Here is a 24,543-nt window from a genome sequence, read left to right on the forward strand (position 1 = left end):
AGTTTAAGAGGTATGAAGTGGGTTGGAGTAGTGAAAATTTCCTCCTATTGGTTTTAATTTAACAAGGAACAAGAAATAAAAATAGATGCTCTCTAATGCCAAATGTTTGTTCTACTTTGTAACAGCAACAGTTTCAAAGAAGTATATAACATTTTTTCACTTTCAAGAAAAAAAGTTGGTAGAGAGGAAAAAGTGAAAGAGAGTGAAAAAAGGGAAAAGGAAAAAAAAAGGAAAAAGAGAAAAGGGAAAAAAGGGAAAAGAGTATACCTAAAGACCTTGTAGCAGTTTCCAGAATTAATACTTTGTTCTGATTGGAAGAGCTGCAACAGGGTGAGATAAGGACGTCACTCTCAACTTCTTCATTGAAGTGATTTGTAAGTTGATATCAAAGCATTAATTTATTCTTCTATTTTCCACTACTAATTTTTTCTCCCTTTCAACTAATTAAAAAGCCACAATTGAAGACCATACAGGGACAGCAGCAGGCCCTCAACTGTGAAGTTAATTTTGAATAAAAAAAAGAAATCCCATGCTATACGAAAAATTCAAAGAAGGGAACATTACATATTGTGGAATCTATTAAGTGGGAAGAAGTTGAAGAGATCCATCATTCCCCTCAGTATTCTTAGGAGGTGACCTGTCCTTTAATTTAAGTTACCATATCCCACTTTGAAGAGTTTCTTTTCCTTTTCCAGAGTGGTTGTGGCAGTGCCAAGCTTCTCAAGAGAGACAGTTTAATAAGAATATAAAAACCGCTGTCGTCCTCTTCCGCACATAAAGGCTTTTATTTTTTTTCTTTGATTTTGACTCGATATGAACTTCTCTCCTTTAAAGAACTAAAGCAGGCTTCACTGGAGAAAAAATGCAGCAACCACATTTAGAAATATGTATCTAAGGTATTAGCAAAGGGTTTAAAAAAAGAAATCAGAGCAAAGCTTTGCAAATTTGTTGTTTGTTTGGTTTTTAAATCATGGTTTAGGAGATCCCTAAGGACACTTTTCAGAAACAGCATATCTGTGAATTTTAAGCATACAATGAATTAATCTCCTGCCTGTATTGCTATAGACTTTAGAAACAAACAGACTTCATAAAGAAGGACAATTACATGGATCTGGATTTGCTATAGACATTAGAAACAAATAGACTTCATAAGGAATGACATTTACATGGATCTGGATTTAAATTTCATCTACTTATGGTCTCTCTTATGGTCAGAAAGTGCAACGACATTGTTACCATGTGAATACAGGGGATAAGGAACACTGGAAAAGAAGTCAACACACTACTGCTGCTGCTAATAAATAACTCAGGCTGCAGGCAGGTCCAGAAGGAGATTTTAGTTTAGTTGACAAGTTTGCCTGCAACTAGAAGTTGCTAGAAGCATCCTTATTCTACAACTTGCGAGAAGAAAAGACTATTCTCTTTCTAACACACGAATTACTAAGGGCAGGTGACAAGAAACACATGCACAGCTCATTGTTTATCTAGAATACAGCAGCTTGCTGGTCTGTCAACAGCAGTTTTCATGAGTTGCTTAAGCTTCTTACATAAACCGTGCTTAGTGGTTGCAAAGGGTAATTAAACAGATACAGCTCTTCTGTACTGTTCTACAGTCCATTTAATATTAATTATGAACACAGCTTATCTTCCTCTTCTCCCACCCTCCACCCCAACCACATTGTGGTTAAGTATGGAAAGCATTATGGAATATAAATGGTTAGCAAAATAGGAATTTGGTTAGACTAAACATTAAGGACATGAAAGCAAGAGTTAGAAGAAAAGTAAAGCAGCAGATCAGATATTTAATCAAGGAACTATTCCGTTCATCCATCATTCCTTGCAATTAAGCAGTAGATAGCTTGCTATACTTTCCTAGTGAAAATATGCAAAAGACAAACAGATTTTTAGAAGTACTGTATGGTTTTGAGTTACAGTGTGCTGCATATATCCAAATTCAGCTCACTGTTTATTATTGCTTCATGGTCCACTTGTATTGACTGAGGAAAAAGATTATGAAGCTAAAAGCTATCCACATAATTCCCAGAGAGTTTGAAAATAAAATTAGAAAGTAAAGAACTAAAATAATATTAGATAAAGAGTTCTAAATCATAATTTCTTCACTTGATCTGCACCACAACTCTATGAAAATACTAAAGTCATCATGTGGACAATCTGGTAGACCAAAAAGATTCTTTTCTTTTTTTTTTTTTTAATGTTGGTGGGATTTTTTTCTTCCAACGTAGTCCCGTTCAGCTTAATGTTTTGGGTGGGGGGGAAAAAGAATATAAAGAAAACAAACAAAAATCTTAAAGCTACAGAGTTTAGGATCTATAAAGAACTCCTTGTCAACTCCTGTCCTTCTCTACTTAAACCTACATACTTATCTCGTGCAGTTTATCACTCCCCTGCCTGCAGGGTTTACACAGGGATCAGCCTTTCTCTGCCCCAGGATCCAGGCCCCTCTCCTGCCCGTGCCAGGCAGAGATCCCAGCAGCCCTCTGCTTAGGAAACCTCTGCATCTTTCGGCCACCCCACAGGCAAGATGGAGCGGAGGTTGTGGGTTTGGCAAATGGCTCCCCATGCATGGACGCTGACTTGATGAATCTCCCAAAGTAAATTGAAAGCTGAGTTCCTGTGGCTGCTCTTGCATGCAGTTCAGTGATACCAGCAACTCCCAGGCAAAGTTCCAGTCGCATACTGGAAGCGACGTTGGATCAAACAGCAGCAGCCCCTCAAGTATTTCCTAGTCCTCCTAACAGCTTACAGAAAAAAAAAATCTGCATTCTTTAACATGATCACCTCCAGGCACAGCTGATTCCCTCACCACTTGGCAGAATAGCCTAAGGCCCATGCTATTATTTCTTTACTAGACAGAATCCTTATATGCGCATCTACAGTCCTCTGGGGATAGGGCAACATCTAATTAAAGCAGATGATCAGTGAAAATTCAAAAGTCAGAATTAAGATTGTTGACAGAACCTCAGCTTCAAGTCTTCATCTAAATTACCAGCCACACAAGCCAACCCATGCGTGCAAAGTCAAACTGCAGAAATGTTTGTTTAAATTAAAAATGGTCTTTGAATTGACTAGAAATGCATTTGGAAAAAAAGTACATACAGAGGTATTGTGTTTATTTGCTCTTATTAAAACTTTCTGAAGTATCATGTTTTTTTCCATAATATTCTTACAGGCTTTTCCCACTTATTCCTCCCCAATTTTTCCACAGATATCTCTTTCTTTTTTTTTTTCTTTTTTTGAAAAAACAACAACAACAAAAATGTGTCAGTAAATCAGGACAGCTTGGACTAAACTTTTCTAACCACAAACTGGGGAACAGGTGCAGCACGCAACTTCACCATACATTTCCTTTTGTTTCTCATTTTTTTTGGCTCAATTGCATTTCTATTTTTATTATAGACATATTTCATCCCTTTTCTTTTTCACAGCAAAATAAAAAGGTACCCAGTATTTAGTTTCATAGTTCTGGAAACTATTTAGCAGAAATGCTGACTCGTGAACATGCATTTCTTTTTTTACTTGAAGGAAAGAAATTAAATACTGCAGACTCTGTCCTACAGCAAAACCCCAAATAAACTGGGAGAGGGTGAAACTGCTTTATGCTATAACATGCTAATATGCCTTCAAGATTCAGCCAAGCCTTTCTCCGTGCAACTACAATAAGTGCTAGCCCTATTCTTCCCTCAATTGGTGTTAAGTACTCCAGCATGTTTGCATCTTTGCTAGAATAGGTGAAATAAACCAATTAAGGAGGAACAAAGCAATCTAGGAATTGCTGGGGGGGGGGGGGGGGGGGCAGGTAGACAGCCTGAGGGGAATCTGTGCATTCGGAATATGCCTCTTAAATTCACTATGGCACAGCTCTGCAACTAACTACAATTAAATGAACTACAATTAACTACAGTTAAATGAATAAACAGTTTGATTTTTTTCGGACAGCGGAATTTTTTTTCAGGTTTGCATTTTATTCTACATTTCTTGCCTGCTTTTCTGAAAAGATTTCCCACTCACATCCCTAACCTGGAATGAAATGAAAAGCCACTAAAGGTTTATAATAATGTCTTTTTTTCCCCCGAATATTACAGCCAATGACAAGTAAAAAGGTGAAATATTTTGATGCTTATATATCTCAAGCCTCTCAGTAAAAATACTTTTAATTTCCTAAGGGATGCTTTTCCTATCAAAGACTTCACTTCTGATGGTGTTTTTTCCAAAAAAGCCCTGGTCATCAGTAAACAAATCAAATTCCTTGTGTACACCAAAGAAAATGAATACAAAATTGATAAGAGATTTCATTGGTAGTCCTGCTGAGGTGAGGCAGGTGACATGAGCATAAAATAAAAAAGGTTTGCATTTCATAATGGTTTGGAGGTAAATTCATACCCTTCCTTCATGCCTCTCTGATATCAGTAATTATCGGAGGAAGGAACAGGCTGATGTTCTGATACGTTGCAAAAATAAAAATGTAATACCTAATTTTAAGATAGGTACTCAGAACATATTAAAGGGTTATGTTCAAAGCAAATAACAGCTCTGGGGTGAGAGAGAACAATGCTGACACCAAGTGGAAGAAAACGCTGCCAGCTTCATCCTCTGTTGCAACCTTGAGACATCTGAAAATCTCAGGGCCACAAGTCTTAGGTTTAGGTGTTGTGGTAAACTTTAAAAACCTCAGAGAAAGACCACATAGATCCTCTGAAAGCAGAAATTTATGTTATCCTAATGTGTACACTAGCTGATTAATTATAATCCTCTTCCTTGTAGTGTAGCTGATCTTAGTAAGCAAAGCTGCCACTCTGAATACATTACTCTTCTTCACAAATTGCAGATAAAACTCCTTAATCTCCAGTCAACATAAGTTCTGTGAGCCTGACTATGGGAAAGGCTTTTGAGATGCTCCATTCAGAGCAAAATCGAAAGCAGGCATTCACAGACTGAGAAGTAACAAAGATGAGTCTCCATTTAGTGGGTTTCTGTACAGCATACTGCCTTCAAAATGTATTTTCCAAGCCAGGAAAGGCCTCTATCAGTGACCAGTTTTAGAAAGGCCTTCCCCTCTCACACACTTTATATCATTATTGAATGACAGACAGTGGTCAGTGTAATCAGCTAGAGTGATTACCTGAGCTCTTTTCTTGTATTATTGACTGCATTAAAGAATCACAGGATTTCAGTTTGACCAGCTTCCCTCTTCTATGCTCAAGCTGCTTGTTAGAGTAAAGCACAGCTGACGGTGCGCTTCATGTCACACGCAACACACCTCCTGCCAATATTCTCTCCTAGTGTAGCCTTCCCCAGACAAAAAATTAAACTATAAAAATCTATATACTGGAGGGACGAGAAAGAGAGAAAAATGGATAGTGGCAAAATCCACTGAGTCATAGAAAGGGGTTGAAGTGTGACAGCAATGTCCCAGAGCATTTGTACAGCAAATCAAGAGAAACCCCCAGCAATGCTGGAGCAAACATTAAATCAGTGACATTCCCTTCACATCCCGCGGTTCGCTAAAAATGGAGACCAGGCACGCTTGTCGTTTCTAAGTTACAGATCTCCGGTACAAAGGACAGTCTGCTGCAGATCACAGGCACAGCACAGAAATAGCACCTCACTCTCTCCATGCCCTATTCGCTCCACCAATGGCAGAAAGGCTCTGGCATTGAGGACCTAGAAGGAGTAATGAGTACTCCAGCCACATCCACTTTGGTTGTTTTAAGTCACACTTGTCTAGGCTGCAGTGGTTTTTATCAAATCCTTATGCCTACAATCAGTAAAATATTCTGCGCTGTTTTTTGAGAAGGAAAAAAAAATGCATCCTTACAATCTATTGGCCACAATTTTTGTGGAGATCCAGGTCCTACTTTGATCCTCAATGTACTGCATTTTTTTATCCAGTCTTCTGGTTTGGGCAGTACTCAAATACAATATTAAAACTTAATGTTTAATGAGTCTATGCTTTTGCTAAATTTACAAAGGTTAGGGAAAATACTTTTTCTCTGGAATGGGAAATAATGTGAAGAAGTATTTCTATAATGTAACAACAATCCCTACAGAAACATTGACAAATCACCTGGCAGTCCACATGGTATACACAGGATTTACTATGTTTACATATAAACCCAACTAAAATTTATCATTGCTAAGCAAAGAACTTAAATGAAAGAAAATAATCACGACCTGTAGCAGTTTAAACGTAGGAAAAAGTCTTAAGAGCCACAAATAGGAATTGGAACTATGTTCCCCTACCCAAGAAAAATTTTGACAAGACAATTTAGACTAACCTGGAAATTTCAGTTTACTAGATCATGAGATGATGTCTGTTGGTTTGTTCATTCTGAATGGTTTCAACTAATTCCACAAGCATTGTCATGGTATTAAGAAAGGAAAACATCAGTTAAATTATTACTGTCCTCCAAATTGAGGACAGTCCATTTGGGAGACTGCAATTTTTTTCACAGCAACTTCAGATGAGAGCGAGGCAACACATTTTTTTCACAAAACAGGGTTAATGCCAAAACGTCCATCTTCTCTTTGAAAAATGCTAAAAACCTGAGATTGACAAAACTCTCCAGACCACAAAAGCCTTCCCGACAAAACCATAATTTGAGTAGATTAAGTCTCCATGAAATATTTAGTTGCATTGTTCCGACCAACTCCAAACCACACTGCAGTTTCAGAAATGCAGTCTGAGGTGTTTGTGGTCAACCTGCAGGTCCAGGATACTGTCCAGCTCCACTTTCCCAGCCCCCTTGGATCTCTGCAATCCCTTTATAATGGGGTTCCACAATTGTAGGGAGTAACTACACAGGATCCAATCAGTGGGCAGTCCCTGAGGCTTTACTGATAGATAGTGAAGAATGCATAAAAGGACAAGGGAAGAAAAGAAAACAAGAAATGAGACTCGTTTCCTCAGGGTGTAGGCTTTTCTTCTAATGAATCCTATGCTTTGATGAAGATACACCCAGTGGCTTATATGCACCCACAAAGTCATGCTTCTGTTTGTAAGACAAAGGTAGTGCGCGTAGTTCAGGAAGGATTTTTCTATGACTTCTGTACAAAAAGGACATATGGAAAAAACCCACTCTTGGACTAGATGCAAAAAAAATTCCACAGTCAACTTTTATCTAGAATGTAAGATTCAGAAATGATGAGGGCAAACAGCATGACAAATTACTGTTAGCAAGGTTTGGTTCATAATTTAATTACACTATAGAAGTTAAACTAATCTTGTACGCCTCCAACACAGCTAGTGATATGCTCCAGATTAAACATAGTTATCTAGAGAGGCCTCAGGTCAAAACAAACACCAAAGCGTCTAACCTTATTTTAAAGAATGATTTAAGCCAGGAAAATTGGTTTAGTACCAGTGCAGTTTGTGAGCCAGGACAGAAGTTTATAGGACAGTTTCAAATGCTAATGGACTCTCAGGGGGGGAAATAAATAAACAAACAAACAAACAAATAAATAAATAAAACAGGCAGGATTTTACAGCATTCCAACTCTATTTTAAGAAAAAAAGTACAATGGTCATGAAAAAGGGCAAGCTAAAAATACATAGTAGCTTTTAAACCACTATCTTTAGATGGAATTGGTGGCTGTGAATAATCTACTACCCAGTCCAGTGTAATAGTTCTGAACTATTAGACTGGTGCCTTTCAAAAACTTGCAAATTCTTCTCCCAGTCTGAATCAGCCTGCAAATGTAGAGTAAATGGGATGACTCCTGGCACTTCAAGATACCAAGAGCTCTGCTCAGGAGCAATCAATCTTGCCCATCTCAGCCTACAAAGAACACAACTGAAGGTTAAGCCTATGTCAGCTGTATGGCATGCCTGCCAGGTTAATATGGCTTTAATTTGTTAAAGCTCAATTAATTAGGGTAACATATTGTTGAAACGGGGAAAAAAAAAAAAGGCTCCCAAACAACAACAAAAATTTCACAAGAATTAAGTAGTCCAAATGCAAGTATCTGTGTAACTGCTTTAAGTTACTTGATGAGAAACAGCCAATAAAAGCAAGTTTCATTTCCAGGAAGCAACAAAGGATCTGAGCCAGGTTTGCCATTTCACTTTTTGCTTGCTTTGCTGGAACTAGAACATGCACTTTTAATATGTTTAGTTTGTAAACCTAACTTTGATGTTTCCAGTTTAGTGGACTTTGAGCAATTGTTATATTATGAAAGATGAAGGGTACCTATCCAATGTGCTGGGTTTCCTGCCAGAAATTACAAAAACAAGATCAACCACAGAATACTGAATTCCCTTCTCACCCACAGATGGGATTTCTTTCATAAGCTTACCTCAGAGCAGGAGAGTGCCTCATGGCTATGCCTTGTCTGAGGTTTTATTAAAGAACTTGAAAGGATCTTTTCAGCAGAATTCTTTCCCACATCACCACAATCCCAGACAGACTATGATATTTTGCAGAATTACAGGGAGTGAAGTTGATCTAAAACAAAAGCACTGCAATAGAAAGCCAGGTTTCCTGGCTTCTCTAATACCTTTCCAATTCTCCTTTAGCTGCTGACGCTTCTTCTAGTTTTGCAAGCAGAAGCAGATATAATAGGATAGCTAATGTTTTGATCTTGTCTGCTCATTGGAGTACAGGTTGCAGGAAGTCTCAAAGATGGTAGTGACATGGGACATCTTCAGAGAGTAAGGGGAGCTGGAGGCATGAGCTACAACATCATCTTTGTGTGAAACAATCCTGGTTTTACATTTGAGGCCATGTCTTGTAACATAGCAGGAATATTTCAGAAACATCCTTGTATCAGTGTATTCTGTTCTCTGTACCTACGGCTGTACAGGATTTATTTTAAAGAGAGATTCCAATGAGCATTACAGTCTCAATATTCAGTTTGGGATATATAATATGCTCTAAATACTGTATTTGACTTTGTATTAGAAGTCTGTTGGTTTTCCTTAACAGAGATATACTTGGAGAAAGAAGCCAGGAAATTAAGGAGTCACAAACATGAGCAGCATGATCTACAATTACATGCAATGCAAATCTCTTTCATAATCCTTCACCTCATCTGGCACACTATATCAATCTAGTCATGAACTGCAAGGATGTGTGGTGCAGTATTAAACTGTAGGTTTTGCTACAACATTTCCTTCATGTCTTTTTCTAAAAATCAATTTCACATTAAGCAGCAATGATACACCACATCACAAACTGAAAACAAGACTTATACTGACCCTTTCCCTAAATCAGCATTTGTCTATCATGTTTCTTCCACCAGGAGGTTTTTGACAAAAAAAGCAACAAATGAATCAAAGTACTAAAAATGTTTAGAAAAGAATATGCCCAAGGAGAGACTGAAATATACACAGTGAGTTCTGGCAAGGTAAGAGGGGTTTCACTCTTCTGGTTTTGCTTTCCTGCACCACCAATGTATAGTCAAACACACACGCAAAATAAAAAGTGCTTCACTCGAGGAAAAATGCAGTGGCTTTGATCTAACAAAGCTCAGCATTAAGATTTTTAAAGTTGAACAGCTTGGAATTTTATTCTTGATCTTTTAATTTTGCACTTGCATTTTTTTTCAAAATCAGAATTTTAAACACTCATGTTTCCCCTCTAGCTTAGGCATACGATGAATATTTACATTAGTAGGTTCCAACCTAATGAAGCACTTTTGACTGCTTGCTGAATCAATTAATGTAACTTTCTTACCTGAAGGCCATCTGCTTGTCTCTGTGAGAAACAAGGGTTCAGGTCAACAAAAAGCATCTCATGGTGTTGAAGCAAATACAGCAGGAGGCCATTGTAAAGCCTTTGTTCTTCACAAGCCAAGGGACTGGCGGGGATCCTAAGGGAAGAAGAGATGGATGAAGTTTAGGAGCTCTCAGATCAGGGGCTAATGATAAGTCAGACAGGGAGTCCTCCAGTACCCAAGATAATTCCACAAAGCAGCCAGTTGGGCAGCTGGATAAAACAGTGTCCCAGCCTCATTTCCAACAAGCAATTGTTGGGACAGGGACCAACTTATTCTGATGTGTTCACAACACCATAAGCCTCACAGTGATGGAGTCCCAGTTTGCTGCAATGGTTCACAACACGATGAATCTTTGAGGTACCACAGTAAAACAGCTAGAACCTGACAGTAACTCAGACATGAGGTTCATAAAATCAAGGATGAAGACGACAAAAAAAAGCCCCAGAAATCTGCCACCACTCACTGGCATTGGGGCTGGAAGAGAGTTATTTTATTCTAGGTTAGTTTATGAAAGTGAGCTTTGATGGGCAGAAGGTCTCATTACCAGAAATACCTGGAAAAAACCCATAGGTAAGAAACTGTTATAAATTCATATCAGGTACTCATGCAGTGGAACTTCCGGATGCTCCCATTAACAAGTTGTTTGGTTGTTTTTTTCGCTTTCTTTCTCTTTTTTTTTTTTAATAAATGGTAGTTGAACTTGTACTATCCACACAAGTACGCTAAGTTGGAATCATTTAATTAAAGTCAAGGGATTCTTCATAGGGGATTCTAATCTCATTCCTTGAAGGAACTGCATATTCCCCCATGAACTATTTGGAAGTTTGGGGGACATTTACATAAATGCTGTTGCCTTAATCCAGCTTCTCCAGCCATGCTGCGCCAAGTCAGTTCCACCCAGCACAATATTAATATTTAAACTAGAAATTCATAAACTCTGGAGACTAATGTGGAGACATACACACACCAGTGTTCTGTTTGCCAAATCAGTACATTCAATATTCATTTGTGATTTTATAGTACAAATACACACACTGGGCCCAATCCAATTGCTTTTATTCACGTTCTTCTTTTGTAAACTTACTGTTGTTTCTATAAGAACTTGAGTTTGGGCTCCTTTTTAAAGGAGATGGTTTAAGCAGAGTTATAGCCAGGACCAACATAGACAGTTTTACAGGATAAACTACTGTGTCATTTCTTCTTTCCTTAGGGTTGGCTAACATTTCTCCTTCCTGGATTCCTATTCTTCTTAGGACAGGCTCAGTTTCCCCACAGAAAGCAAGCCTGCATGTAAAACCTGGTTGACTGAGCAACAGCCTTTCCTGCATACAACAATCCTAAGAGATTATTCTTCGCTTACCCAAACTTTAACACCTTCAACTCACAGGCCATACAAGCAGTCTTTTTAGTCTCTTGCCTTCTTTTTCAGCTTCTTTCTTTAACTTAGACATATGTTCTTGTATCCATCTCTACCAGCTGCTAACTCCTTACTAGCAAGGAGTACTGCGCAAGTTGTTCATGAAGATGAACAGCTCTCGCCTGACTTATTAGGTCCCACTTTCCCTTACTAGCAGTTTACGTTTTGGGTGCCCAGTTCTCATTTCATTTTAAAACAAATCTAAGCCACATAGGATGCAACCTACAGCTGACTCCAAATATCAATGTCTGCTTATCCACAGATATTCACGGGTGGCAACAGATGTTTATTCCAAATATAGAATATTTTTAGTTTTGTCTGCAGCCACCTTCCACAATTACTTTCAATTAATTTTTTAAAATAATCACTTCTTGCCTCTTCAGATACTTCTGATGCTAGCAGAAACTACATTATCAGACTGACAATAGGGGAACCATGTTCACACACTGCTAAATCCAGGAAAAAGTTCCTAGGAAGAGCACAGCTCCTGAAGTATATTCTATACTTCACCACAAAAGCCCTGTAATCAGTTGTAGTGCAAATCAAACACAGGAGAACACTTACTACAAATAAGAAACAATTAGAACTTGAACATCAGGAATCAGCTACTGGTTTCCTTGAGTCTAAGCCTTTCAAAGTTGCTTTGCCACAAAGTGCAAGCTAGAAAATCCATACAGTCCCTTGCCTTGGCTTTGTTCAGGAGATCTGCCAAGGTTCCCTGCTGGCAGAGGCTTGCTGCAAATTTACAGAAAGAATGAGTCAAAGTGAGTAGAAGCAAACAGCTGGTTGGCTAGCATCCTTGTGCACTCATGCAAGATTTACTTACTGAGGTTAGTAGCAGAAATCTCTTGACCAAGATGAGGCATAACAAAATACCCACAGAAATTTAAGTAACATCAGTTGAATCTCTGATAAAAGTGAAGCAACACATTCTCCTTGATTTTTACAGAGACTAGCAGGACATGAAACAGCTCACAAGAAGGATGAATGGCAACAGAAATAAATAGTTCAGAGCATGAGCAGAAAGAAATCAACAGCAGAAGTTGATAGACGAATGGAGACAGTGATATTATTTTCCTAGCATTTAAAGTTCATGATAATAGGAGTTTTCTGTGACCCTGTAACTAGACTTCCAATATAATACTTGTGCCAAGGCTTATATTTTTTGTGTTGCAATTACCATAGTTACTAATTGTGAAGTATATGCAGTTTAGGCTTCCAAGGTATAATAAGCAGCAAGTTTCATATTCTAATTTTGCGTCCCCAAGGCCCATATGTGTTCCGTGTTCCAACTACTGAATGTTCCAACTCAGTGACTTCAGTGAAACTATAAGCATGATAGGTCCCCACAAATAAAAGTGTCAACAGATTGAGACAGGTGATAATTATAGACAGAATTTACACTTGAATATAAATAGATCAAAAAATTAAAGTAAAAAGGCTTATAAACAACCTAGTTTACTTGTTTAATGTCAAAGAAGGAAGAAGTAATTGCACAAAAGCACAGGTTGACAAGAATACATGCAGAACAGTTTTAACACCTGCGCTGAATTAGTGCCATAAGTGGAGATGACATTACATCCAGAAGGTTATTTCCACCATTTCTGCAGATTAGATCTAGAGTTGTTTTTTCCATAACCTTCACATTCTGACTGAACAACAATACTACCCAACCTGTCTCACTTTCCAGTGAATCTACACCCTGGTTGCCAAATGTTTCATAAAGTGGCAGCTAATTGCACTAATTCTTGCTCTGAAAGACATAGAGGATATTTATGATTTTCTTCCCTGTATCAGCAGATATGGTTTGCCACATTAGACTGTCTTGAATTTTACTGCTGTACAGGACAATACGAATGGTTTATTCTGAATCGTTCAAGGTCTCAGGTCACTCAGCAGGAAGTGGTACAGCAATCTCACTGAGAGAAAATGCCAGTTGCAAGCCTCTCCTCTCCGCCCAACTACCAAAAAGGTGATTTTTTCATAAGCCTAGGAGGTAACTCTCCAAGGACAGCACTAGTCACACACTTTACAAAAAAATGAACTCCAGGCTTACTGGTTTCTCTCCCAGAGCTGGCAAGATCAGAATGACTGTAAAAAGCTAGAGTTAATGTGCATAGGGCAGATATACTTCTATTTATGGTAGCTGTGTTGTCTTGACAAGCCATTCTGACAGGGAAACTTGATGCTGATAATTTTCAAGGCTTCTTTGACAGGTCATTGCCACAAGCATTTAGTTTGGCACCAAGCGTACTTTAAAAAACAGACAGAAGGGCATGTTCAGAAGTAGCTGGACCATGTCCCAAAACAGAGTGGAATGCTTAAAAACTGAAACAGCTCATCAATCAATAAGGGAGCCTACTGGATTCTTATATGTAAATACAGAAATCAGTTCAGAGAATTTGGGAACGGAGATAAAGGAATAAAATAAAGTATTCTTGCTGTGTGTACATTGCACAGAAGCCACACGTGATGGCAAAGGGGGCCCGATGGCAGAAAAGTGACAGTCAGTGCAGTCCTTGTTGAGTTAGTGTGGGGGTCAAGGGATAGATTTTTGGTTAAGGCCTTTTGGCATCAGTCTTTTACCTGTGTGTAAGTATCACCACACAACTAATCCAGACACTGGGAATTAAACCTCATCTGCCTACACTCATTTACTAATTTTAGCACGCAGATATTAAGAAACTTGGGGTTTGGTTGTAGAATTGCTTTGTCCCATCACTGAACATCCTCCATGGTGAAGCCTGTTCTCACAGGAGGGAATGGCATAACTCTTACCACACTACACATTGCTAGATTCTTCTCCCTAGCTGTACTTTTTCTAAAGTATGGGTCCTTTTACTTATATCACCTGCAAAGGTTGTAAGCTGGTACATCTGGTGATAAGCCCACAGAGCAGGTAAGCAGACACAAACATAGAGACCTATGGAAACAGCAGCAAGGTTTAAGAGCACACTTCCCCAAATGAAGGTTATCATTGATTTCTAATATACTTGGTACCAATTTTGCCGAATATATCTTCTTAATAACTTATTTGGCTTGCCATACAAAAAAAAGTGAAAAATAATAAGGCTTTTTTTACTGCATAGAAAATACTACTTGTTAACATACACATTTTGAAAAGCGGCATTGGCTTATACTTCACATTAAGCTGGAATGGCTACGATCCACTAAAAAAACAAGGGTTTACAAATTGTAAGACAAGTACAAATATTTTAACATCCTCTAGTGTCAACATGAAGAATACAATAAAAACCTAAATTGTTCCAGCTTCACTGGAAAATCCTCCATTGTCAGATGACTCCAGGCTGTTCCTTCTCACCACCTTGACTTGCATGACATACATCCTCCCACCTGTCTTTTTTAGCATCCAGTTATGCGTCTGCTCACCATCATCCCAAACACACCTTCCCTAGCTTCAGCCAAGCCCTTACTGCTTGCAAGCTCAGCTGGCCTCTGCTCGAATGCCAACTTGCATTTTAGTGGCAAGGGCAGAATGAGTTACTTGTCTGTCTCAATAGAGGAGATTCCTTTCTCTGATATCAGATGGCCCTGTGCAGTCAGTGCCTAACAGGACGACGCTGGTCAGCCAGCTCAGAATCTGTCACATCTGCCCAGAAGATACTATGTAAACGTTTAACTTTCAAAATGCTGCACTTACTATTGAATGTACAGTTATGACAGAAAGCCTCATTGTAAAGTGTGATCTAGTAGTACTATTTAAGATAGCTAATTAGAGAGTACTCACTTGAACAGAGCAGGTCCAAACACAATGGCTAGGTTTTCCAGAGTCATGAAATTCACAGCACTGTATGTTGCTACCTTTAACAGGAAAGCAGACAGGAACTGAAGAAGGTTTTGATGGGCTTTGGGCAGGCAGCTGAGCAACCGTCTCAGGTTCTCTATACATTCTGTTGTGTGGATTTTGTGCTCTGGGGGGGGAAAAAGTTATTACATAAATAATCCTAATGATAACACAATTTCTTCATAGTCATTATTACAGATCTGAGAAAGAATAAAGGTTTTAAAATACATTAGAGCAAAGTAAAGAATAAATATGCCCTAAATAAAGAATTTGTACACTAAATTTTGACAATTTTCACACATTAATATTTAACTACCATGGATTTTCCAGGTATTGAGTTTTATATACACTGTTTCTGCTGTTCTTCCTGTTCTGACAGAATCATCTAACACTTGCTGTTTTTTTAATGGAATTGCAGACAGTAGTCATGTACCTGAATCCTTAAAGCTGCTTTTAAAGATGATATAAGTTTGTCAGTCTTGACTGTCCCCAGAGATTTTACACATGCTGTATGATTCTCATTAAGAGAAATAAAAAATTGTACCATTTCAGCCCCACATCATTTCCTGACTAATTGGTATCTCTCAGTCTCAAAACATTTCTGCTCTATAAATATGCAACTGTAGTTACACAAGAGATGCTTAAAAATCTAAATTGGGGATACTTAGCATTTCCTTGGTTCTCATTCTTCAAAGAAGAGTTTCAAGGCAGAAAATGGGTTCCCAAACAACTCCATTAGATCAGCAGTTCAGAATTAGTATGATAAAGTCTCCTGGTTTATTAGAACTGAGATGACAGTACTGCTCAATAACTGGCAGCTGATGCTCAAATTTGCCCTAGATCACCAGGACACATCTGAGTAGCTTCGACATCATGAATAGCAAATCATACTCTAAAGGGCAATTTTAGCTCTAAAAAATACATTTCAGCAAGGCCAAGACCCATGGTGCTCAACCTATTAATGAGAGATATGGAAAGGGGGATGGAGAGGGGAAAAAATTAAAAAAAAAAAAAAAAACCAAAACAAACAACAAAAAAACCAGCAAGACTGTTCAGGGTCATCAAAACAAGGTGCTTGCAGAAAACTGTAGATCCTTCAGCAGCAACTTTCATAGTTGATGAAAGTGACCCTTTTCTCTTTTATTTCCCTTTTTTTTTTTTGGGGGGGGGGGGGGCGGGGGGTAAACACGTACATAACTTGGCACTTAGCAGATGAAGTTTGAACAAAAGCAACCTGCAATCTAACCAACAAAACCCACTTATTTGTATGCAAACACCTGAACTAGTTATCACTCAAAATCACTGGGCAGAATCGTCTGAATGCATTAGCTCAGCCATTATAGACATGAACAGGGAACTAGACAGTGTGTTGCTGTAGGTACTCAACTCGGCTTTGCATTTTAAATGCTTCATGGTGCTCCACACACTGCTGTCCAAGACGACTATAAGAAATCTAGTAAAAGTATTAAATAGGAACCGGGAGGTACAAAAAGGTTCTTGTATGAGGGAAGGTTAAATAGAAAAAGAGGCTCCAGCTTGGAAAAGAAGTAGTGAGGCAGTGGTTACATAATGGCACAAGCATCATTACGATGGTGACTAGATTAAAAATAAAAATGTTATCTCAGTAACGAGTAAGGTATCCAATTTAAAAGAAAGCATGCAGAAGAGGTACTTTCTCAGAGAATACAGGATTGAATTGCTGAATGCCTTGCCATAAGATGTTAGGGAGTCCAAAAGCCTTAATGAATTAAAAAAAAAGACTATACACAAGTTCATGGAAGACTGGTCCATCAAAAGCAATTAAACATCACTCTCAGATTAAGGAAACAAATCTTTGCTTATAGGAAGGTGCAAGAAACACATTGTTGTCACTATGAGAAAGGACAGAAGCTTGGAAGGTGCCCATTCTGTACCTTGGAAAGTTTTTAGCAAGGCAGAACAGATGTTGTCTGGAAAAACAGCCACTGGCAGTTCTTTCAGAAAGAGTTTCAGGAGACTGGCCACAGAATCAACATCTCCATCATTAATAAGGTCTACTTTTTCTCCTTGATTGTATTTCTGCTTCAATTCCTTGATTTTATTGACTGAGCCACTGATTCGAAATATACCGACACGTTCCAGACCTGTTTAAGAAGAAATATGAAACAGTAAGCAATGGTTGCATTACCCTACCTATGTGATGAGAACTGGATCTCAGAAAGCAAGAACCCCTCTAGGAAACCATAATAATTGTAAAAATAGACTTTTCAGCAGTTACAGCTGAAAAGTACAGCTTAAACGGAGAAAACACAAACTTACCAAACACTTCTAGGTACTCTACCATCTGTGTCACAAGAAAGGGAATGCCACATTGTGTCACATCCTGCATGAGGTTTTCCAGAGGAACACCAAATGTGCTTCTTTCTCTGCTGATTTGTAGATCTGGCGAGACTTTATTTGTTGTGTGCTTGACTTGAATAGAAGATAATGATTTCTGGGGAATAAAAATAGGCAAGTGATAAGCAGAAACTGGGTTTTATTATTTTAAGGTCCAAGTAAAAGGACCTTTAAGGTCTACTTAGTTCTTCTTTTACTTCTTAAAAATACTAGTATCAGCATTCTTTTGTAGAGCTGAGACAGGACCTGCAATGGGGTAAATCCTAATAAAACCCATTCACATCTACATTCAGAGAAAATGGGGCTCCAGGTCAAGGCACATGCCCTGTTTAGGGCAGGGAGGGATAGCTAAACCCCTTCCTCAAGAAGGGCCCCAACAGTCAGGAAAAAGGCTGACCGAGTGCTGGTGCACAACCCTCCAGCCCTGTGAAATATGTGAATTTCTACCCAATTCACAAAGATAAAAAAATGCAAGATTCACAGAGGAGCCATAAGAGGAATTTAAACAGCAGCCAGGGCACGAGTCTGCTAAAGGGTTCACATCTGCTCGCCCAGTTATTCCAAATTTCTTACCCCATGAACCGATGCAAAAACATACATAAGAAATCACGAACAACCAGCCCTCAGGAGCTGCTTTTTTATCTTGTCAGGATGGAGAGGCTGCCCAGTATGTGTGCTGAAAAGTATGTGGGATATTGCACGGGGTGCCCACACCGCGATGTGGCAGCAGGGCTGAGGGGTCTCTGTGAGGAGAGGGTGGGGCTGCCCTGGGCGGGGCACGCCCGGATTCAGCCGGTTCCAGCTGGTTCCAGAACGTTCTGCAGCTCCTCAGCCCCACAAATGGCGCCTCAGGGGGACCTCTTTAAGAAAGGGGGAACTGCCACCCAGCCATGAAGAGCCCCTGCTCCCTTACCCTCCTTCCCTCCTCTTCCACCCCCTGCTTTGCCTTACAAGCAGCCAACATTACCCACTGGGCTGCATTTTGTCCACGTTTTCCTATCAGGCGGGCTATGCTCACAGTCACAAAAGAGAGGACACATTTCTACCAAGTTGCACATTTTACACCATGCAAGGAGAACAAAAGTCCAAAAAGGGAACACCTGGATTTACCAGTTCTGCATCAGGAATAGTTAAACAGTATCTGCATTTCTTTTTAAAGGAGGATTTTAGTTTTTTGTAGCAGCATCCTGACACCTTCTAAAACCAGCCTCCTCTTAAATGTTTTTATTACTGTGTTTTCAGAGGGAAAAAGGAAAGACTTTCCTATAGATTTGTAGCGGACCCACTTTAGAAAAGCTGTTTTTCAGCTCATAAAACACACGCCTTCTGTAAAGCCGCAAGCCGGAGCTCGAGGAGGCTGCGTCCAGCTGCGCTGCCATGGCGAATGCACACAAACATGCTGAAATACCTAGACCCCATTTCACTCTTTTGGTACATAAGCAAGCTTAGAACATGGTGGTAATGCTAAAGCATTAATAATTACCTAAAAGGAACCAATATCAGCATGTACCAAACATGTTTTACAGCATTTTTATATGCAAGCTATGAGGTGTTAAAAAAAAAAAAAAAAAAAAAGAAAAAGTCTCCATCTCTATTACGCTAAATACCCCCTCTTTCCCTCTTCCAGTGCCGCAGCTGGGTTGGGGGAAGAAGCAACACCTTCTCAGAAAGAAGAGAGGATTTAAGAAAGGACTCAAGAAGCCAGATTTAAGTTCACTTACACAAATTGAAAGGGAGGCACCTGCTCCCATATTAGACTGCAGGAGAGTGTCAGTATTTCAGCTGTGCTGCTCAGAAGACACCATCACCTTTCTTCCCCTCACAAATCCATGCAGCCTGGCCAAAGCTAACTGCAGCCATTGGGCTGTTCCTCTGTAATTAACTTATCGTAGCGTAATTGCTAGGCATCATCTTAATCAGTAGTTTCACTCCAGATTTTGTCAAAGGTAGAAATTAACTGCTAGCAGAAGTGGATTCCTTGTAGCCAATGCTTGCCTCCGGAGTCACATTGCACAAGCTGACGGATGTGTTACCATCAGGAGATGTTTCCATGGCACCTAATGCACACAATGGCACAGCTTCCTGAAGCACGCTGATCGTGTGCTTGATATGTACTTTGGAGTAGGTTTTTTCAATGCGGATTTGCAGATATTCATACTTCCTGCTGTCCCTTCTGCCTGCTAGCAGCAGCAATAAGTAAAATATTTTGAGATGGCCTGCAGTGTATACATATTAAAGATACACGTTTATATAACACCTGCACAACCATTTTGGTAAACATCTGAGCAAGGATCCATGCAGCCTTTGAAATATAGATGATGTAGATGATGTAGATGCTGTTAAGCCAAACATCTTCTGCTATAATTCTTTCAGCTACAAAGCCTCTCCTTGGAAATAAGCCACAATGAAGCAAATAGCATTGCAGTTAAATCTAATCGGGGGAGATTCTTAATACAAATTTGGTAAGTACATACAAAACAAAAACAAAATACACAAGGCAACAAAAAGTACAGGCATTGAGTCAGACCCCCTTGGTGGAGTACTAGAAAAGTGAGTTACTCTGTCAACATATTGGCCTGCTGATTCAGCACAGATGGGAGAGGTGATTCCCTCTTCCTTAGTAGAGGGAACACCGCTTTAAAAATAGTGCAGGTTTTTAGCCCACTTACCTCTCTACAAGACCCTGCGACGAGGTCTGGAAATGCTATAGTTTAAGGCTTTCTTGCCCTACAATTTGAGGCTTTCCTGCTCACCTAGCATGAGAGGAGACCTCACAGAGGTGACGGCATTTCCTTCTCATTACACATGCCCACTACCCAGGTGCAGCCAGGACATGGCTAAATCCCTAGAGAGTAGGGTTCATGTCTGGACAAAAATTCCTCACCACCACCTCTGCTTGTTCCAGATCTCGGCTTTCCAGCCCTCAGAAAATTATGCATTTACCTTGCTGTGCACCAGAAGAAGCTGGCTGACTCACCTGGCCCAATGGGCATTTAATCCCTTTCTCCATGGCATATGGGCCATTCCAGCAAGAGAGAGGGGGGACACACACACCCCCACCCCTCATGGCTACCTGCTGGTACCTGCCCAGCAGCCCTCTCCACCCTGGGCAGGGCAGCCTGGCCTCATCACTGCAGATCTGCTCCACCTGGACCCATCAGCACAGCCGCAGCTGCTTGAGGGGTCCTGTCCCTGCCCTGACCCCTCCAGCACTGCCACCCTACATTAGCCACTTGCAACTAAGCCTGTTCAAAGCTGTTGGGCCCACAGGCAATGCCAAGGCCAATGGTGCTGTCCCCCCAACACTGCTCCATATAAAAGTGACTACTAAAAAAAAAAAGAGAAGAAAATGTGTTGGTCATGCCATACCGCATGGTGTGACCACCCTCTGTCACAGCAGTATGGCGTCCAGTGCTTGTATACTAGAGGATACTGGAGGCATTTTGGTGTGCGACATCCCCTCCCTGCTGCATTCGAATCTCCTGCCCCACCGCTGCCCTCCAGCCACCATAACCAGTGCTTTCGCACCCTCCATGCCCTCACATACTTTATCGCTGTGCTTGCAAGGCAGCTGGATCAGGAGTGTCTCTGCCATCTTTGCTGGGTCCCTTTGGGACAGACAAAAGTACAAGGCACTTGGAGCCACCGGTGCCCCAGCTAACTGTGCCTGTGGGCTGGCAGCAATTTCTCCTCTGTGGAGAAACATCTCACAAAAGGCCTGTGCAAAAAAAAATATTTAAAAAATCATCGACACTCTAGTTCTTTGCTCCCCACACCACAGCACATTTCCACCCTCCATCTTACTAGATGTCATAGGAATCATCCTGCTGACATGTCACTCTCCCCTGCTTCAGCTGAACACGTAATCTCTAGGCAAATACCTTTTAAAGCAACAAATTCCCAGCCTGAGTAGCAAGCACAATTTTCTTCTATTGAATCATCACAGAGCAAACAAGGCAGCAGCAACTGCAATCAGCCACTTGGTCGCTACTGCTCCTATAACTGCAATTATTGAAGAATTTGTTTTCAAGACCTGCCTGTTGAGTTCAAAAGTGACAGTCAGCGAGGCTCACAGAAAATGAAGACATTTCAGAAAGCCTGCAACAGCTAGAGGGCACACGAGGCTTGCCAGAGAGGTGGTCCTGTGTACCTCACTTCAGACACAGCAAGGAGACCCAAGCCCTGGACAGGATTTTCCTTTTGTACAAAGTAATGCAGTTCAGAGGGATGATTTCTCCTCATGTTGCTGTTGTACAAAGATCAGAAGGCCGCAGGCAGCACAAATTAAACATCTAACTGCTCGTACTGTGTAGCTGCGATTCAAGCCCTTCCTTCACAACCGCTGGATCAAAGTCGGTCCCTGCAGGGACAGCTATATGAATAGGATGTGTGGTACTTTGAGCAGCCACTCTGACTTCAAGGGCCACATCTAAATGAAAACAAAAACTTTTCATTTCCCAATACCCTGCCACCCAGGGGAAGGCTTGTGAGGAAAGGCAGTGCCCTGGCCTGGGTGGTGTGAGGGGCTGGGGGAGCTTCAGGGGTTGCTGTTCTACTCCCTTCACTGGGCATGGCCTCCAGCTACTGACAGAGCGGCTTTTGAGGCTTGCTGATGTCTCAGAAAGATAAAGAATAAACGTGAAAGGAAAACAGAAAAGTTTAATTTTCTTCCTTAGAAAACGAGTTTTTTTACAGAAGCACTAGGAACAATAGGATCTCTGTGAGAGAGGGCAGAGGTAAATCCACTGCCAGCAGCAGTAAAAAACAATAGCAGCAAGAAAAATAATTAACCGAGGCTTTATGGTTCATTTCAGAGCTTTCCTTCAAAACTGCAAGCTGGCTGTTCTGCTAACCTAGTGATCTGTCTCTCGGCTTCGGGAGTCTCCAAGCATCCGGCCAAAGAGGAAAGAAAGCCCTGCTTGGTGGGCAAGAGCCGAGCGGCCGGAGTACGTGCCCCATGGGGAGGCTGTGGCGGGGATGCGGTGTGGGCAGTCCTGCTGTGCCGCTTTCCCTGCCGTGGCCCGGATCCAGCTGGAGAGGCTGCGGTGGTTCTGGATTAGAAGTAAACACTGGGGAAAAGCAGCCCTGCTGATCCCAGCTGAAGGGTAGCTTGTGAACTGCAGGCTTGGAGCGCTGGATGCTCAGGATCAGAGTAGAACCATGGGTTTCATAAATAAACACATAAAGCTTGACTTGAAGCAAAGAAATTCAATTCAACAGCAACTGCTAGCCAGCCTCCATGATTATCCTCCTCATTATCGAGTTACAACTTCAAAAGCAACTTTTCAAGGATATGCGGGCATCCAACATGAATTAAAAAAATCAATGCTTTATGGTTTTTATTTAAAGCATTGTCCACCCATAAATGCTATGTTTCAATCACACTGTTTGTCTTCTGGTACCTAGTGTTATCCTAAAACAGAATTTGAGATGCCTTGATTTTAATTGTGTTGATGCCTTGATGTATTTAGAGTGTTTAGGCCCTTTTTTTCTTGTTTTTTCAAGCTGATAACTGTAGAGAAGAAAAACCCTTCCAGTGTGTCAGAAGGTCAGAGAACACCATAAATAGAAATTAATCAGCTCATGAAAACATCACTAAATTTGTCTCATCTGTAGGAAACACTCCAGATCCTCTGCGATTGCTCTGCTGGAATTGCTAAATTATGCTGTTGATACAGGAAGATTATAAACTGATCATGTTGCATCCAGAAGACTGGACATTACAAGTTCATGTAATCAATCTCTAGGTCATTTCAGCTGCTTTAAAAACCTTTTCTTCCCATATATCAAAATAAATGCCAGCCTGGTAAAGGAGAAGGCCATGGGGTAGCATCCCACAGGTCCTCACAGCTAATGGTGTTGCTTTTTGCAGCTTGCCAACAGCTTCCCCCCAGCTGCAAGACCCACAGCGCAGCACGCCGTGTCTTGCCTGCCCCAGCGCTGGGGTAAAAAGGGTCAGATAGACCCTGTGGGAGCTGAGGGAGGCGGAGGAGGCACTGTGAGACATGAGAGCCTAAGCAGCTGATGTTGTAGCAGGGGATATAGGGCTCCAACGCACTGTTTGGAACTGTTTAGAAAAGCACGGTTTGTTTTGGGTGGGGAGCTCAGAGAAAAGTCACTGGCATAAGTAGGAACACTATTGCTCTGACTGCAATTTATCTGACTTTTAAAAAATAGGATAAAACACCATGAGAAGCCCATGAATCCATGCCAAGTGAGTGTGTGCTGAGCTCTTACACGGCAGAGCTGACACCAAAAAGCTCTAGCAATTTGTCTGAACAGAAGGAAAACAGAAAAATTATATTGTCTATTCCTTGGCTCTATATGCTCAGAACTACCCCATTCAGGAATATATTTTTTCCTTTCTCTATGTAATCTTTTGGGAACAGCATGATAATTTTCTAAATACACTATGATGCAATGGTTGCACCATGTCAGCCTTGACAATCCTTGTGCGCTTACCCCATAAAAGCATCCCTGAATTATCACAAAAAACAGTCAGGGCCAATATACGCGGATGAGTTTCCATCAGCCAAACCTGTCTTACCGGCTTTCAAAGCAGGTTTTCATTGCCACTCTAGACACACAGCATTTGTATATTCTATTCCAATTCATCATGAGTCACTTTAAACTGAAAAATGAGTAAGTTCTGAAAAATTGTACATTTTAAATTATATGGAGCCAGTAGAGAAACTATAGTGAGTCTCAAACAAAAGGAAAAAATGGAAATATGAGCTACCACCAAGACAGAATTACAGATGGGGAAAAAAATGCATCTAGTATTAGGTACTCATTGGCAAGAAATAAGGCATGAAAAATGGTATTTCTATATTAAACGCTACTGTATCTATATACATTTTCCTACATCTTACCTGCTAAAAGCCATAGTACAGATTTGTAGGATGGTTGCCGCATATCCCGCATCACAATATTGTGACTGCCAACTCTTTCTACTGACCAAGTTAAATTATCAGAAGGGAAGAGTTGCTGTTCTGACAAGAAAGCAGCCCTCCCCTCTTGCTACATGCATGGCTTTTTTACTGTGCTTCTGGAGAGAGTACGCAGGTCGCAACCCCTCCTGCCAGGCAAGCTCTTGTTGGCTGCCAGCAGTGTCCCCTCTAACTTTGCTTTATTTCTGCTCACAGCCGATTGAGTGGTCTGCTCGAGATGTGGATGCCCAGGAGCAAAGACAGGTATTTCTTCATGGCCA

At 40.5% G+C, this 24,543-nt stretch overlaps 1 protein-coding gene across 1 annotated transcript in view; it reads right to left on the bottom strand.

The window, feature by feature from the left end:
- The window catches only part of LOC129208858 (protein FAM13A-like), a 31,836-nt gene extending 12,570 nt beyond the window's left edge, over window positions 1-19,266 (bottom strand). The window contains exons 1-5 of the mRNA XM_054832272.1: window positions 19,055-19,266; window positions 17,256-17,430; window positions 16,871-17,080; window positions 14,901-15,084; window positions 9,693-9,828 (exon numbers count right to left, since the gene is read on the bottom strand). Of these exons, the coding sequence (XP_054688247.1) occupies window positions 9,693-9,828; window positions 14,901-15,084; window positions 16,871-17,080; window positions 17,256-17,430; window positions 19,055-19,084 (735 nt within the window). The 5' untranslated portion in view covers window positions 19,085-19,266. The remainder of the gene's footprint in view (window positions 1-9,692; window positions 9,829-14,900; window positions 15,085-16,870; window positions 17,081-17,255; window positions 17,431-19,054) is intronic.
- Between the last annotated feature and the right edge of the window lie 5,277 nt (window positions 19,267-24,543).

Source organism: Grus americana, chromosome 7 (assembly GCF_028858705.1).
Source record: "Grus americana isolate bGruAme1 chromosome 7, bGruAme1.mat, whole genome shotgun sequence".
NCBI lineage: Eukaryota > Metazoa > Chordata > Aves > Gruiformes > Gruidae > Grus > Grus americana.